Source organism: Rhinolophus ferrumequinum, chromosome 18 (genome assembly GCF_004115265.2).
Source record: "Rhinolophus ferrumequinum isolate MPI-CBG mRhiFer1 chromosome 18, mRhiFer1_v1.p, whole genome shotgun sequence".
Lineage (NCBI taxonomy): Eukaryota > Metazoa > Chordata > Mammalia > Chiroptera > Rhinolophidae > Rhinolophus > Rhinolophus ferrumequinum.
The window spans coordinates 61,116,266-61,130,530 of NC_046301.1; the positions used below are offsets into that span (position 1 = coordinate 61,116,266).

At 58.0% G+C, this 14,265-nt stretch overlaps 1 protein-coding gene across 4 annotated transcripts in view; it reads left to right on the forward strand.

Moving 5' to 3' along the window:
- AP3D1 (adaptor related protein complex 3 subunit delta 1) overlaps window positions 1-14,265 on the forward strand; it is a 35,743-nt gene that overhangs the window by 8,074 nt on the left and 13,404 nt on the right. For 3 of the 4 annotated variants that reach the window (XM_033134028.1, XM_033134026.1, XM_033134027.1), the window contains exons 2-14: window positions 1,706-1,801; window positions 2,590-2,670; window positions 3,763-3,843; window positions 6,025-6,132; window positions 7,704-7,833; window positions 8,631-8,770; window positions 8,935-9,008; window positions 10,264-10,313; window positions 11,843-11,892; window positions 12,647-12,695; window positions 13,561-13,706; window positions 13,785-13,933; window positions 14,005-14,235. In XM_033134028.1, coding sequence (XP_032989919.1) covers window positions 1,706-1,801; window positions 2,590-2,670; window positions 3,763-3,843; window positions 6,025-6,132; window positions 7,704-7,833; window positions 8,631-8,770; window positions 8,935-9,008; window positions 10,264-10,313; window positions 11,843-11,892; window positions 12,647-12,695; window positions 13,561-13,706; window positions 13,785-13,933; window positions 14,005-14,235 — 1,385 coding nt within the window. Of the gene's footprint in view, window positions 1-1,705; window positions 1,802-2,589; window positions 2,671-3,762; window positions 3,844-6,024; window positions 6,133-7,703; window positions 7,834-8,630; window positions 8,771-8,934; window positions 9,009-10,263; window positions 10,314-11,842; window positions 11,893-12,646; window positions 12,696-13,560; window positions 13,707-13,784; window positions 13,934-14,004; window positions 14,236-14,265 lie in introns of those variants that run through there. The other variant, XM_033134029.1, reaches the window with a different exon arrangement.

A 14,265-nucleotide genomic window follows, 5' to 3' on the forward strand; every position in this document is an offset into this window, starting at 1 on the left:
CCCTTTTGAAGAGCCTCAGCTGTCCTCCACAGCTGCTACACCGTTCACCCCCCACCTGCTGTGTCTGGGGCCATTTCTCCGACACTTGTTATTGTCTTCTTGTTCTTTCCCTTTTAAATCATTAACAGTCTTGATCCAGGAGGCAGGAAGGATCATTCGTGCACAGGGACAGGAGCGGAGGTCCCCTGAGCGGGATTTAGTAATCTGAAGTCCGTTGGAAGGATATGGTGACACTTGTTCCATTGTACCAACTCTTGATCATAAAATATTCATAAAACATTCTGTGGCCGAGAGAGCACTTGAGCAGCTCTTTTCCAAGGGTCTTGGGGTAGTCCAAGTGACACGTGATGGCGGGAGCCGCTGGGGCCATCCTCACAAAGCAGGAGCCCGCCATCTGCACTTGCTTTGCATGCTTGCCAGCCTGGTCTCTGGGAGGCAGGTTGTCTGGATGGCGCATTGGGGGAAAACGGGGACTATGGAAACCTGCCACCACCTGGACGGCTGTTGTTTCTGTTGGTCACATAACTGAGAGGCTTCCTTGTGCTTCATGGAGCACTGGACGGATTTGTTCTGAATCCCGAGGCTACCGCCGCTTACCGTGCAACAGGTTTCGGTGCTCTTTGCGGCTGCCATGGCATGTCCGCCCAGGGGGTGGTAGGAGCCTGGCATCCTGCTGCTCCCGGAGGGAGCACATCAGTCACTCTGGACCTTGTGGATCAGTACTGCTTCAGGTCAAATCTTTTTGAATGGTGTTTGAGGAGAACTGCTGATTCAGCAAGGAAATCGAAAACATGTTCACACCTGTACACAAATGTCCACAGCAGCACAAGTCACAAGAGCCAAAAAGTGGAAAAGCTCCCAAGTGTCCACAGGGAAGTGGGTAGACAGTGTGGTCCGCGTCACACGGTGGGACAGGAGCCAAGGGCTGATGCTGTGGCTTGGATGAGCCTTGAGCTGCCCAGAAAGAGGTGGGGAGCCACAGACAGAGATACCTAATTAAGCTTACTGCTGCTGTGGGAGAGGCTGCCCGGGTGACAGGCTCTGCGAAAGGGGACCGGGGAGCCAGTGGGCGGCAGGTTCAAGGAGCGTGCCCAATGGTGGGGGGCCCAGTGGATAGCCAACCGGATATGGCTGGAGCCCTGGGAGCAACCGGATACCTGGGGGGCCGAGGACAAAACGGGCTGCACACAGCCGATCTTCCCCCAGCACCAACACGATCTGGCCTGCCTGTGCGTTGTGTGCCTTGATGCAGTTCCTGGATGGCCACAGGGAACTGGCGCGTCCTCTCCCTTCAGCCAGCACTCTTGTTCCATCCCCACTCCCACGGCCCTTACTGCCCTCGGGATTGTGAAGGAATCACAGGGATCTTACCGCATTGCAATCGTTTCTGTAACATCAGCTGTATTAGATGTGCAATTCAGTGGTCTTTCAGTATATTCAGTCGTGTGACTCTCACTGCAATCAGTTTTGGAACCTTCTATCACCCCACAAAGCAACCCCTTCCCCATTAGCGGTCATCCCCCCACCCCTCCCCAGTCCCTGGCAACCACGAGTCCACTTCTGGATTCGCCTGTTCTGGACATTTCACATAAATGGAATCAAATGCTGTGTGGCCTTTTGTTTTGAGTCTGGCTTCTTTCTGAAATAATTATTCTTAACTGTTTTCGCCAGGCACTGCTAATTTCTCAATTTCTTTTTCTTTTAGGCAAAGTATATCTCTCAGTGCATTGATGAAATCAAACAAGAACTGAAGCAAGACAACATTGCAGTAAAAGCGAATGCGGTCTGTAAGCTGACGTATGTAAGTGCCACGGGGCTGTTTGCTCACGCAGCACTTCTGAGCCATGCCCACGTCCTGCGCCTCTCGTGCTGTCAGGCCGATTGTCAACTGCAGCACCCCTCCGTTCCTCCACCCATTGGTCCATCGATTTGTCCATCCATCCATTGGTCCATTGTCCATCTGTCCACCTGCCAAAACTTCATTAATGCCATCAGCTCTAGGAGCTGGCCTTGAGGCACACAGGGCGAACTCTTAAGAGTCAAGAGAGAGATGTGCCATGATTATCAGGTATCACTGGGCATTTGGCGCCCTTGGCACGTGGAGGCCAGCAGGAGGCCCTCAGCTCTCCTGAGGACTGCGCTGGGAAGCCTAGTGGGTGGAGCTCTGAATGGCCCGGGGTGGCTTCTCTACAAGGCTCCCTGCCTGGAGTGTGAGCCTCGGCTGGGCTAGGCACCCCCTCCTGACTTCTTTCCTGGTCAGAGAGGGGAGACTTGGGGTTTGTGGGTTGGGTATCCCATCACATTATAGGTTTTATGAGTATCGTTGTAGGGACTTTTAACCAGACATGGGCCACTAGGATTTCAGCTCAGACATTCATTCTCCTGTAGTGTTTGTTGCTAACCTGTCCTCATAGTCGCCAGTGTGAAAATAACTGGTCAGAGGACATGAAATGCCCAGGGCTGTGTGTCGAGTGAAGCCTGAGTGCTCAGACTGCGAATGTGTGTCCTTTGTGAGCCGGGATGGGATGCTGGATGTTAGGGCTTAAGCTTTATCTAGTGAGTGAGTCACTGTGTGTCCCTTCTCAACAGTTACAGATGTTGGGATACGACATCAGCTGGGCCGCCTTCAACATCATAGAAGTGATGAGTGCCTCCAAGTTCACATTCAAGGTGAGCTTGCTCTGGGGCCTGAACCCCATGGTGATGGGGACGAGGGCGGGGTGGGTCCCCTGATACCCATCCCTGCAGAGTGTCCTGTAGCCACAAGCTGTGCTATGAAAAAAACCAAAAACACAAGTGAGCTATTTCAGTCCAACTATAGCCACTCAAACATCACACCTTCATAATTTTTGTCAAATTATTTATTAACTGTATTTATGTAACACTTTTAATTTTCAGTAATGTCAGTGAAATTATGGGTTTGTGGGATTGGTTATGTGTTTTTTATACAAATTAAAATAAATTCATAACTGTTCAAAAATGAAAAAAGAAAAACCAACCAAACGCTGATCATTTCACCCAGAGGCCACCATTGTTCGTCACCCTGTCCTGTAGCCTCTTGGTCATCGTCTGAGGGATCCCACTCGTGAGCAATTTGGGACACTGCTTTCTTCTCGCTTGATATTACAAGTGTGTCTCTTGTTTTAGTAAATATTCTGAAAAACCATTTTTGGCACCCTGGCTCATTTGTGGGTGCTCTGTCATTTTCCTGGGTTGGGTTGGTTTTCTGTGAGAAGGCACAGCGGCCAGGTGGCGGAGGCTGTTTCCGGCCCCGAGCCCCTGCCTATGGGTCCCTGCTGTGATCGGACTCCAGCTCCCTGCTGGTTACGCTTGAAGAAACGAATTGGCACACTTGCCAAAACTGGGGCGGTGTTTGCACGTGTGTTAAAGCATCATATATACACGTGCAAGTGTGGCCAGGTAGCCACGTCAGCTTGTCCTAGACAGCCCTGTACTCAGGCTGACTGACTTACTACTTGACGTCATAAAAGCAGTTCCTGATTGAAGGGGAAAATGCAGCATTACTAACTGGACTCCACGGTTTGGCAAATCTTAAAGGAACATGGTATTTCAAAGACCACACACTTGTGCGCCTGGAGATTTATAGACCCCCGGCTTGGTTCTTGAATGGCTTCCCTGGGCCCGCCCACCTGTGGCCTGCGGCTGCTTGGGGCCCATCTCAAGAAGGGCTGGGAGCTTCCTGGAAGGGCGCTGTTGTCCCCTAGTCCCCCCTCTGACACCATCATTTGTTCAACTCGACAGCGCATTGGCTACCTCGCTGCCTCCCAGTGCTTTCACGAAGGCACTGATGTCATCATGCTGACCACAAACCAGATCCGCAAGGTAGGCCGGCCCTGCCGCACCCCTGTGTCCTCCTCGGCCCGGGGCTGGGCTCATTTGGGCCCCCGTGTGAATGTCTGTGCTGCATGCTGGTTTCCCTGTCGCTGACGTGTGAGTAGAAAGTGCTGAGGTCAGCAAGATCTCACTGTTAGCATTCCCTCAGCAAGCGTCCTCCACCTGCAGCCTCGTCAGCCCCAGGACACACCCAGACATGGCGGAGCGGTCTGCCCTTCCACCCAGCGGGTGGGAGACGCGGCAGGTCACTGGACTGCCCTCTTTTCCTTTTCTCTTGGTGTTGGAAGGCTGTCTCCGCGGCCACGCTCCTCCGTTTTGGTCCTCTCCCTCTGACCTGAGTGCCTGCTGAGGTTACGCACCCCCACCCTCCACCCCAAGTATGGGGGCTTTCTGCCCACTGGGTGTGCTTTAGTCACGTTTTGAAATGGGCTTTGAAGACCACTGAGTAATGAATTTCCTCTTTGGTCCCAGGACATGCAGCGTCTTTTGTTTACTGCCTCATGGCAGAGTGGTCAGAGAGGGTCTCAGCGAGGATTAGACACCCACCCTTTCCCAGCCCCAGACCACAAGTCCGAGGCCATAGCCTGTAGCCGCAGGCTCTCAGCGGCCGAGGGCCAGGGGCAGATTCCTGTGAGCTCTGGTCACCCCATACAGTGACCTAGAGAACTCGGAACGGGCTTCCGGGTACATGCTGTGGGCAGGCAGGCTGGCTGTGCGGGTACTGGTGCCCAGTGCTGGGGGCCATAGATGCCAGGGGGCGGTGAGGTGTGAGCTTGGCTTGGAGTGGCTCTGGATAGGTGGAAGGGAGGGCCGAGCAAGCGCTCTGGGTGTGGGGTGCTGGGACAGTAAATGGGAGGGTGGCAAGAGAGAGGAGGGCGGAGGGGCTCTGGCCGCCTAGGTACCCAGACGCCAGCCAGCCAGCCCGCTCGCTGAGGCCCATCTTTGGTTTTTCTGCTGCTCATCTTGGCACAGGCTTGCTCCCTGCCTGTCCCTTTGTAACAGCCTTGATTCAGACACAGATTTGTCATCACTTCACATTGAGATGTGTTAGAGGCAGGTCACCCTGAGATGTCCTCATAATTGAGGGAACAATGCATCCTGTTAGAGTAAGATCTGGGCAGGTGACCTTGACCGTTGCCGCTGCTCCCTCTGCCTGTTGCTGTCTCAGTCTCGCACAAAGGGTCCTATCTTTAAGCAGCCACAGCCGCGCCTGCCGCTGCCATTCCACTCCAGTCACGTCCCCAGTGTTGGCTGTCCCTGTGTGTACGTGCCATTGTAAATGAACCTGAGACTTCTGAACACAGCTGCCACAGACCTGCCCGTCAGGGCTGGGCTTCCTCCCGCTTGTCAATGACTGAGTTCTCTGTACAAAGCCCCATTGCCAAGGAGCCCCGTGGCAGCTCCCCCTGGCATCTGCTGCTCTGCTCTGCCCTTCATGAACCACGCACAGATGCACAGTTCGGCCCATCGGGCCAAGTTCTGTACCACGGCTTCTGATGTGCTTTCTCTCCTCAGCCTGGGCTAGAGGGATGTGAGAAACCTGTGTGTTCAAATCATTATCGCAGTCTAGAAGCATAACTGTTTCAAATGCGTCTCAGTGTATTTTTACCACATATGCATGTGTAAAAAGTTTTGGGGGGTTCCTTAGAAAATGTCTCCGCAAGAGCAAGTCTGGTGAGAACCCTTCCCTAGTGCTGAGACGCGGCGCTCGTGCCGTCAGTCTTAGTGAGAACTAGAAATGGAGGGCCGGCCGCAGGTGAGACGTCAGAGGAGGGTAGGGCAGATACGTGCTCCTCCTCCTCACCTGGAGGATGGGGCACAGGCCAAACCTTCTGCTTTGGCTGTTGTAAGGGTGACACCCCAATGGAATCAGGGGTGCCGGGGCTCCCCGCCCTATGCCCGATGGGTGACTAGGGCCAGTGGGCCTTGCTGTCTCCTTAGCCCTGTGTTCTTAGGCAGGGAGCCTCCTCAAGAACCCAGCCCTGGTCGCACCCCTGGGACACGGGCTGGGTGGGGAGCCAGGGGCAGCCCTCTTACACTCATGCCGCTCTTCTCAGTGACAGCGAGGAATCGGCTGCTCCGTGTTACTCCTCGGGCTGGCGGGGGCAGCAGGGACCCCAGCGATGCTCGGTGGGCGCCCGCCCCTAACCCTTCTCCCTCCCTTTGCAGGACCTGAGCAGCCCCAGCCAGTATGACACTGGTGCTGCCCTGACCGGCCTGGCCTGCTTTGTTACCCCTGATCTTGCCAGAGACTTGGCCAATGACATCATGACACTGGTGAGTTTGTCAGCGCGCTGTCACCCCTGAGCCTTTCCTCCGCGAGGGGATTGGGACACGCCTACCCAGAAAGCCGAGGCTGAAACGTCGCACCGAGAACACAGGCATGCGCAACTGGGCTGGGGACCCCAGGATGACGGGAAGCTCAGTCACTGTCTTCCCCTCCAACACGTGGTGGGGCCGGCCTGGGGCCACTGTCATTCTTGCATTATTTCATCTCCTTTGAAATAGTCTTGTTTGGGGGAGAGTGGGTGCTGCTGGCGGGTCAGGTCTGGCCAAGGGCGGTCAGGACATGACCCAGTTACTCTCTCAATGAGGCCTGTGACGGTAGCAGTTGGCCCAACAGGCAGTGTGCTCAGGGAGACACTGACTGTGCCAGGTCTCCAGCTCCTTGCAGCGCGGTGGGGTGGCTTCTTTCCTCTGTGGTCATGTTAAAGCCTCGTGGAGGCTCTGTCCTTAGCAGTCAGCCTGTTTGCTGTGCCGTGGGCAGGTGTCAGCTCACGGTCTATCTCTCAGTGCCATCAGCTTCTAGATCAGGGCAGCACATCACAGCCACCTATTGTGAATCATTTTATCCAAACACGGCCCCACCCATTCGTTCGCACCTCCTGGCAGCTTCCACGCTCAAAGGCAGAGCCGAGTAGTTGGACAGACCTGGCCCACCAAAGCTGCAAATAGTGACCATCAGGTGATTTCAGAAAGTGTGCTGACCTGGTCTAGGTGACAGTGGTTCGAACCTATAGGGGTGTTAGTGATTTGCTCACAGTGCGTGTTGGTGTTGGGATGGGGTGGTGTTCTCGGGGGGAACCTCCCTAGGGCCTTGGCAGGTAAGCTGTGTGGCCACATGGTGGCGAGAGGCCTCCCGCCCAGAGCTGGGTCCCAGCAGGACAGTCCAGGGCAGTGCAGTGTGGAGTCGCCGAGCGGACTGAGGCCTGGGAGGGGGCCTGGGACACCCCTTAGCGCCCTGCTCTGGGGACAGGCCTCGGCAGCTGGAAGAGCTGTATGCCACTGCTGAGGGGCAGAGGCTGTCTCGTGTGACCTTCCATTCGCCTGCTCCCCATGCCTCAGTGGTCCCCGGGGACTTTAGGAGGAGGGGCTCAGCCTGCGGGCGACATGCCGTGGGTCATGGACGCTGGGAGGCAGGTTTCGCTAGTGCCCAGGACACCATTGTGTGGTCCCTGGACTTGGTGGGGCTGCAGAGCAGGTGTGCATGTGGGGCTCGAAGGCTGGAGCTGGAGAGGGCTTTCCTCCGAGGAACGGAGGTGAGACACTGGCGGGTGTAGGAGGTGAGCACACAGGGCAGCTGGGCAGGGTGGGAGGTGAGGACGCGGGTGCGCAGGGCAGGGTGGGAGGTGAGCACGCTGGTATGCATGGCATGGTGGGAGGTGAGCACGTGGGTGCGCAGGGCAGGGTGGGAGGTGAGCACACAGGAGCGGACAGGGTGGGAGGTGAGCACGTGGGTGTGCGTGGCAGGGTGGGAGGTGAGCACACAGGAGCGGACAGGGTGGGAGGTGAGGACGCGGGTGCACAGGGCAGTGCCAGGGGAGCCTGATGGTTGTCCGCCCCTGCAGATGTCACACACCAAGCCGTACATCCGGAAGAAGGCCGTGCTGATCATGTACAAGGTGTTCCTGAAGTACCCTGAGTCCCTGCGCCCTGCCTTCCCCCGCCTCAAAGAGAAGCTGGAGGACCCTGACCCCGGTTTGTTGGTTTGAGTTCAAATGGGGATTGTCAGGGACCTGGTGTGAGGAAGCTGTAGGGGGCGCTGGTCCGGGACCTCCGCTCCCCACCAGACGCACCGCCACGAAGTCTCTGGTGCCACAAGGGACGGGTTGGGCCCTGGAATCCGCTGTCTCTCCATGCAGCCCTATTCCCATTTATTGGTGCAGGTTCTAGACACCGAGATAGAAGTGCTGGGTGTGCCCATGCTGCCACGGTGTTGCTTCTCTAGGCGCACTGGGGGTCTGTCTGGGCGGTTGTCCACACAGTGGCCGTCAGGAGCTTCCTCCCACGCCTCTGCCCCCACCCTGGCCCCCCGCCGGCCCACTGTGCGGGGCTCCTTGCATCCTGCCCTCTGCTCATCCTTTTCTGTTACTCCTCCTCTGGGGAGACCCTGGGCTGAACAGCTGTAAGGTAGCTTCTCTAAAGCTGCTGTGGGTTCCCATGTGTCTTGGGGTTCTGTGCCGCATCACGGGGAATTACAGGTGCGGCAACTTTTGGCTGGGCATGGCAGGCTAGGGGCGAAAGTGGTGGCCACTCCAGGTGGAGGGGAACATAGTCACTTCATGTAGTGGGCGTCCCGCTGCTGCAGTCACTTTGGTCTTGCCAGGCCCAGCCCTGCAGCCTCGGGCCCCCTTCTCTGGGCGGGGGTGGTGATCAGGGCTCTAAGGGGCTGGGGTCAGTGGGCGCAGCGCCAGGCACAGCAGGGGCCCTGCACACGGAATGGCCAGCCTGCTGAGGACCACCCCTTATTGATGGAGACGTCCCTTGCCTCACAGGGGTCCAGTCAGCAGCCGTCAATGTCATCTGCGAGCTGGCCAGGCGCAATCCCAAAAACTACCTTTCCCTGGCCCCACTGTTCTTCAAACTGATGACCTCCTCCACCAACAACTGGGTCCTCATCAAAATCATCAAATTGGCACGTGTCCCCGACCTTCCCTCTTCTCATGTGTGGAAAGGCCATGGGGGTGTCCTGGGAGCTCGGTGCGGGAGGGTAGCGGGTGGGGTTGGTTAACGTGGTGGGGTTGGTCAACGCGCAGCACTGCTCCTGCTGCCTGTGACCCACTGGCCTTCATCCCCTAGTTTGGTGCTCTGACCCCCTTGGAGCCAAGGTTGGGCAAGAAGCTGATCGAGCCTCTCACCAACCTGATCCACAGGTGAGCCTCGGGGCCCCATCCTCAGCCCCGCCCGCCTCAGGCATGCCTAAGGGAGGTCTCAGGGGTGAGAAGCAGGCACACAGGGTGACTGCTCCGGATGAGTTTTGAGGAGCTGTGCCTTGGCACCCGCCGGCCCTCCTGGGGCATGGGCTGGGCTGGCTTTCCCTCTCATTCAACTTTTGAAACAGCAAAAACAAGGAAGAGAAGTGCCCCGCTCAGCTCCCTGCTCACAGTGGATCTCAGTGGTCTTAGTCAAGAGCCTTAGATGACTGTCGCTGGCCAGTTCTGGAATGTTCTAAGGGATTCAACACCACCCTGGGTGCCTGTGGTTGAATTATGTGGTTGAATTAAGCAGCAGGTGGCTCAGTATATCTGCTCCCAGGGTCCCAAATGGCAAGTACCTGTGGGAGGCAGGAGGAACCGGGGCCATCAGTCCCCTGGGCCACATGTTCCTCCGAGTAAGGCCTGGCCTTGGGCGAGTCTGCCATCCCCTGGGCTTCAGTCTCCTGGCTCATAAACCGATCAGATGTTAAAAGATAATTAGATACAACAGGTATCTGGGCTTGGGACATTTTTGGTTTTAGATGACCAAGGATGTGACCTAGCTCTGATGGCCTGTGCTCTGGGACATGCTGGTGATGAGGCTTGAGAGCATCACCCACGAGAATATCAGTGGAGTAGACCCACTGGGTGCCCGCTTCGGTCGTCGGTCTGGGCTGTGCTCCCCGTGTCCCCTAGGTGCCCTGGGGTCGTGTTGGCGCAGCACACTGTTCTGCCTGCCTGTGTGTGCCTGTGTCCGATTGCCTCTCAGCCTCCCCCGTTGGAGTAGGGATAGGCAGTGGCGTTCTGGGCTGCTAGAATCGTCTCCATGCTGCCAGAGTGTACAGGGAATTTGTTTTTTCTTCATGGGTGTCACAGGTGGAAGGTTAGGGGAATAGGCACCTCCGGCCGCCTGTGGTGAGTAGAAGGGGGGTGCTTTTGTCCTTGGGAGCATTCCGATGACTCAGGTGAGAGCGGCCCCTGGGCCGTGCTGAGCGGACACAAGTGCCAGGGGCATGGACAGCAGCCAGGACCCACCACCGTCCCGCCTTGGAGAAAGGGAGAGGTGAGGGGTCTGAGCCAAAAGGCAGTGCCGTCCCCAGTGTGGCTTCCAGGCAGTAGGTGTCCGGGCCCCGTTGCCGTCATGACTGCACTTTCCCAGGCATGGTGCGGAGCGGCCAGCGCAGTCCTCACATCTCTCGTTTCCCTTCTCCAGCACGTCTGCCATGTCCCTGCTCTACGAGTGTGTGAACACCGTCATTGCAGGTGAGAACTGGTACCTGGTTCTGGAATGGGTACTCAGGTGGGGAGGGGAGGCTACCGGTCCTGGTGGTGGGGCCTGTGACAGGCCCGTCCCTGATGGCCGTCCCCAGGCCCCACCAGTGTGGTGCAAGCTTACCTAGAGCTTACCTAGAGTCGCAGGTTCCTATCCGCCCTCAGTGCATGGTGCTTTCTGCCATTGCTGAGCTGTGCGCACCCCCATCTAGAGCCCCTGGGAAGTGTCACAGCCAGAGCCCACTGCCCTCACCCAGTCCCCCGTGTCAAACCCTGCCACTCTTGGTCCACCTATCCCACCGCCTCCGCAGGCCCTTGTTTTTCTGTTGAGAGCAGACCTCCAGCATCCTCTGTTTCCCCTTCAGGCACTTAGGTGTAGGAGTCCACAGCAGACAGTGAGTGACGTGTAGTCACAGGTGCTCCTCAGGTCTCCTGAGAGGCCACGTGTCGCCTTCAGGACCCGGCCCGGTGTGCTACAGTGTGCTACAGGCGTGTGTCCGCACCGTTGATTTATAGGCCCCTCTACCCCGTATCTGTTGGGACCCAAGTTGTTGCTCCCGGGCCCAACTGGCCGTCTCCTGGTTTGCCGTCTGGGTCCCGTGTTCTGCAGCCCCGTGCCTTGTAGACCAGCAGTGGGAGCTGGTGGCTTGAGGGGCTCGGCCTCTCATTACCTGCCTGTCCCTGCCAGTCCGTTCCCAAAGATGTTGGGAGGCAGCCTCACGGTCCTGTGGGCCACCTTACATGCAGTGGTGCACAGGAGGCTGGCCCAGGGTCTGTGCTCCGTGTCTGGGGCTGCGCGGCCTAGGCGTGAGTGTCCTTGTGGCTTGGTGACAGTAAAGAAGAGTAAGGATGGTTGTGCGGGATGGGGCGGTGGAGACTGCAGACCCTGGAGAGTGGGCTCTGCATCTGGAAAGTTGGTGGGGAGGATTGCGCGTGGCAGGATCAGACAGCCCTGGAGATGGGTGGAGCACTTGGGGCTCAGGGCGGGTGGTGAGGGGCCGGGGGGGGGGCTGTCTAGGGGCTGGTTCATCGTAGGCGCAGCGGGTCTCAGGAGATTCTGCGGAGCGTCTGCAGGAGTATGCAGCCTGAGCTCCACAGAACTGCTCTGGGCAGATACAGTGCCCTTAGGTCTTCGATCTGCTCTCTTGGCCATAGACCCAACGCCCGGGTTCTCACTGGGGGCCCAGCACGTATGAGACCCTGGACTCCAGAAGGAGAGTGGGTGCTCAGCGTGAGTCATGTGTTTGCACAGACCGTTTGGGGACAGGGAGCCACTGCCATCAGTGAGGGTGGCGGGCGCCCCCAGAGTTCATTCCCAGGTATCACCTCTGAGGGCTGGCCTCTTAGCCTGGCTTTTCAGGGTATGCGTGGGGTCGGACCGCTGTGTTAACCCTTTCCTGCACAAACGTCACCTGGGCCGTGCAGTTCCCAATGTGATGGTGTTTCCGTCTTGGGTCCCTCCCACTGGACACACAATGGACACGTCGAGTGAGCTCCTAACCCAAGGTTGTCTGTTTCAGTCCTCATCTCCCTGTCCTCCGGCATGCCTAACCACAGTGCCAGCATCCAGGTACGTTGCGGGCCAGACACAGCACAGGGTCCCGAGGATCTGCTGTTGCTGGGCCTCTTCTCCCCTCAGTGCCCCCCCCCCCCCCGAAGCCCCTGCCCCTGTGGTCTGACAGAAGCTGGCCCAGCCTCGCACGCCACCATCCTTCATGCCCAGGGCCCTGCACTGGGCCTGGGAGGGAGCAAGCCAGTGGCTGACTGCCCTGGTGACAGTTCCAGCCGAGCTCTCTAGCGGCTTCTGGCTCCCCCTTCAGCCACTGGCACACATGCCTGTGTCTTGTCCCCCACCACCCTGGGTCTCCAGCTTCTACGTCAGACCTGTAAATGCTGCATCCATCCTTGAGTGCAGAGCCCCAGGGGTTCCCTGAGTGGCCTAAGGACAATTGCAGTGGTTGCTCCGTTGTTTTGGGGGGGGGGTTGGAGTTTATTTTAATTACCTAAATTGTAAGTAGGTCCCCATGTCCCAGCATTTCCCCAGAAGGCACCACACCACTGTGCTCGTCTTGTGTCCTCACCCATGCAGGCACCCGTGGCAGCGCCAGGTTGTCCCGTGCATGTTTCTGTGGGTGCTTCCCATGCATCCATGTTGGGACCTGCTGTCTGTCCTCTGTGGTGTCTCCTGTGTGGTGGGTCTCTATCCGCAGTGAGGCCCTGATGTATGCAGGCCTCCTCGTCCACGGGCCAGTGGGGCAGGCCCGGGGTCGCTGCACTCACCATGGCTTCAGGAGATGTGACCAGTGTTACCTCCTCATTTGCAGCTCTGTGTTCAGAAGCTGAGGATATTAATAGAAGACTCCGATCAAAACTGTAAGTCACTGCCCTCCCTCTGTAGAGCTGTGTGTGTTCCCTCTGGGAGGTGTGAGGCTATCTTGTCATTATGGCTCCCTGGTGGCTGTCCCAGCTGGCACACAGCACCTCTGCACATGCGTGCTCTTTGTAGACGTGTTCTCTTGAGAGATTCCAGCCAGTGACACTGCCTGCTGCCTGACTGCACTGACCAGGGCTTCTGAGGCCCGGGCGTGTTGGCCGCTCGTTTTGAGTGCACATCTGTTTGTTTAGAGCAGGGTCAGCTAGTAACATTTGAGTTTCGCAGTACATAGTCCCTGGTGCTGGAGCCCAGAAGCCACCTTAGTCCACGTGTGAGTGACGGGCGTAGCCGTGTGCCGGCTCACCAGTGTTCACAGAATTGGCTTCTGGCTGGACGTGGCCTGCGGGCTGCAATTTGCCATCCCTGGTTTAGATGATTTGTATTGGGGCCACTCGGCACTGGACAGTGGCCCCTGGTATGTGAGGTCCTCGTGGGGCCTATGGAGCCTGGGATACTCTTGTCAACTCCACTGGTGCAGGCCACGCAGAAAGGTGGGTGTCATGTTCATGGCCACACTTGGAGAGCGTTGGTGACCTCTTTGAGTGACAGAGGTGATAGCTAGAGTGCAGGGTAGCCTGACTGCCTTCTTGGTGACGTGCCCCGAGGCTGGCTCTCCCACCACACCCTCCAGAGCACAACTCGAGTCCACCAGCTGTCCAGGACCCCTCGGTGCCAGCTGTGAGACACGCCCCAGCGCGTCCAGGCTGTCAGGGCTGGGCGGGGGCCGTGCTGCAGACTGTCGGCCTGAAGTGCTGCAGACTGGCGGGGCACACACAGGTTTAACCACGCCTCGCGTCTCCTCAGTGAAGTACCTGGGGCTGTTGGCCATGTCTAAGATCCTGAGAACGCACCCCAAGTCCGTGCAGGCCCACAAGGACCTCGTCCTGCAGTGTCTGGACGACAAGGACGAGTCCATCCGGCTGCGGGCCCTCGACCTCCTGTACGGAATGGTGCGTGCCCCTCCCGGGTGGGCGCTCGCTGCTCCGTGTCCTGCCTGCCCCGCCCTCACCATTACCTCGCCCTCCCAGGTGTCCAAGAAGAACCTGATGGAGATCGTCAAGAAGCTGATGATGCACGTGGACAAGGCAGAGGGCACAACCTACCGGGACGAGCTGCTCACCAAGATCATTGACATCTGCAGCCAGTCCAACTACCAGCACATCACCAACTTCGAGTGGTGCGTGCCCGCGGCCAGAGCGGGGACCTGCCTCCAGCCGGCACAGCTCACTGGCGCCCCCCTGCCCACAGGTACATCAGCATCCTGGTGGAGCTGACCCGGCTGGAGGGCACCCGCCATGGCCACCTCATCGCCGCGCAGATGCTGGACGTGGCCATCCGCGTGAAGGCCATCCGCAGGTTTGCTGTGTCGCAGATGTCCGCGCTGCTCGACAGCGCCCACCTGGTGGCCAGCAGCACCCAGCGCAACGGGCTCTGCGAGGTGCTGTACGCGGCCGCCTGGATCTGCGGGGAGTTCTCCGAGTGAGTGGGCGCGGGGCCCTGGGCCTATGC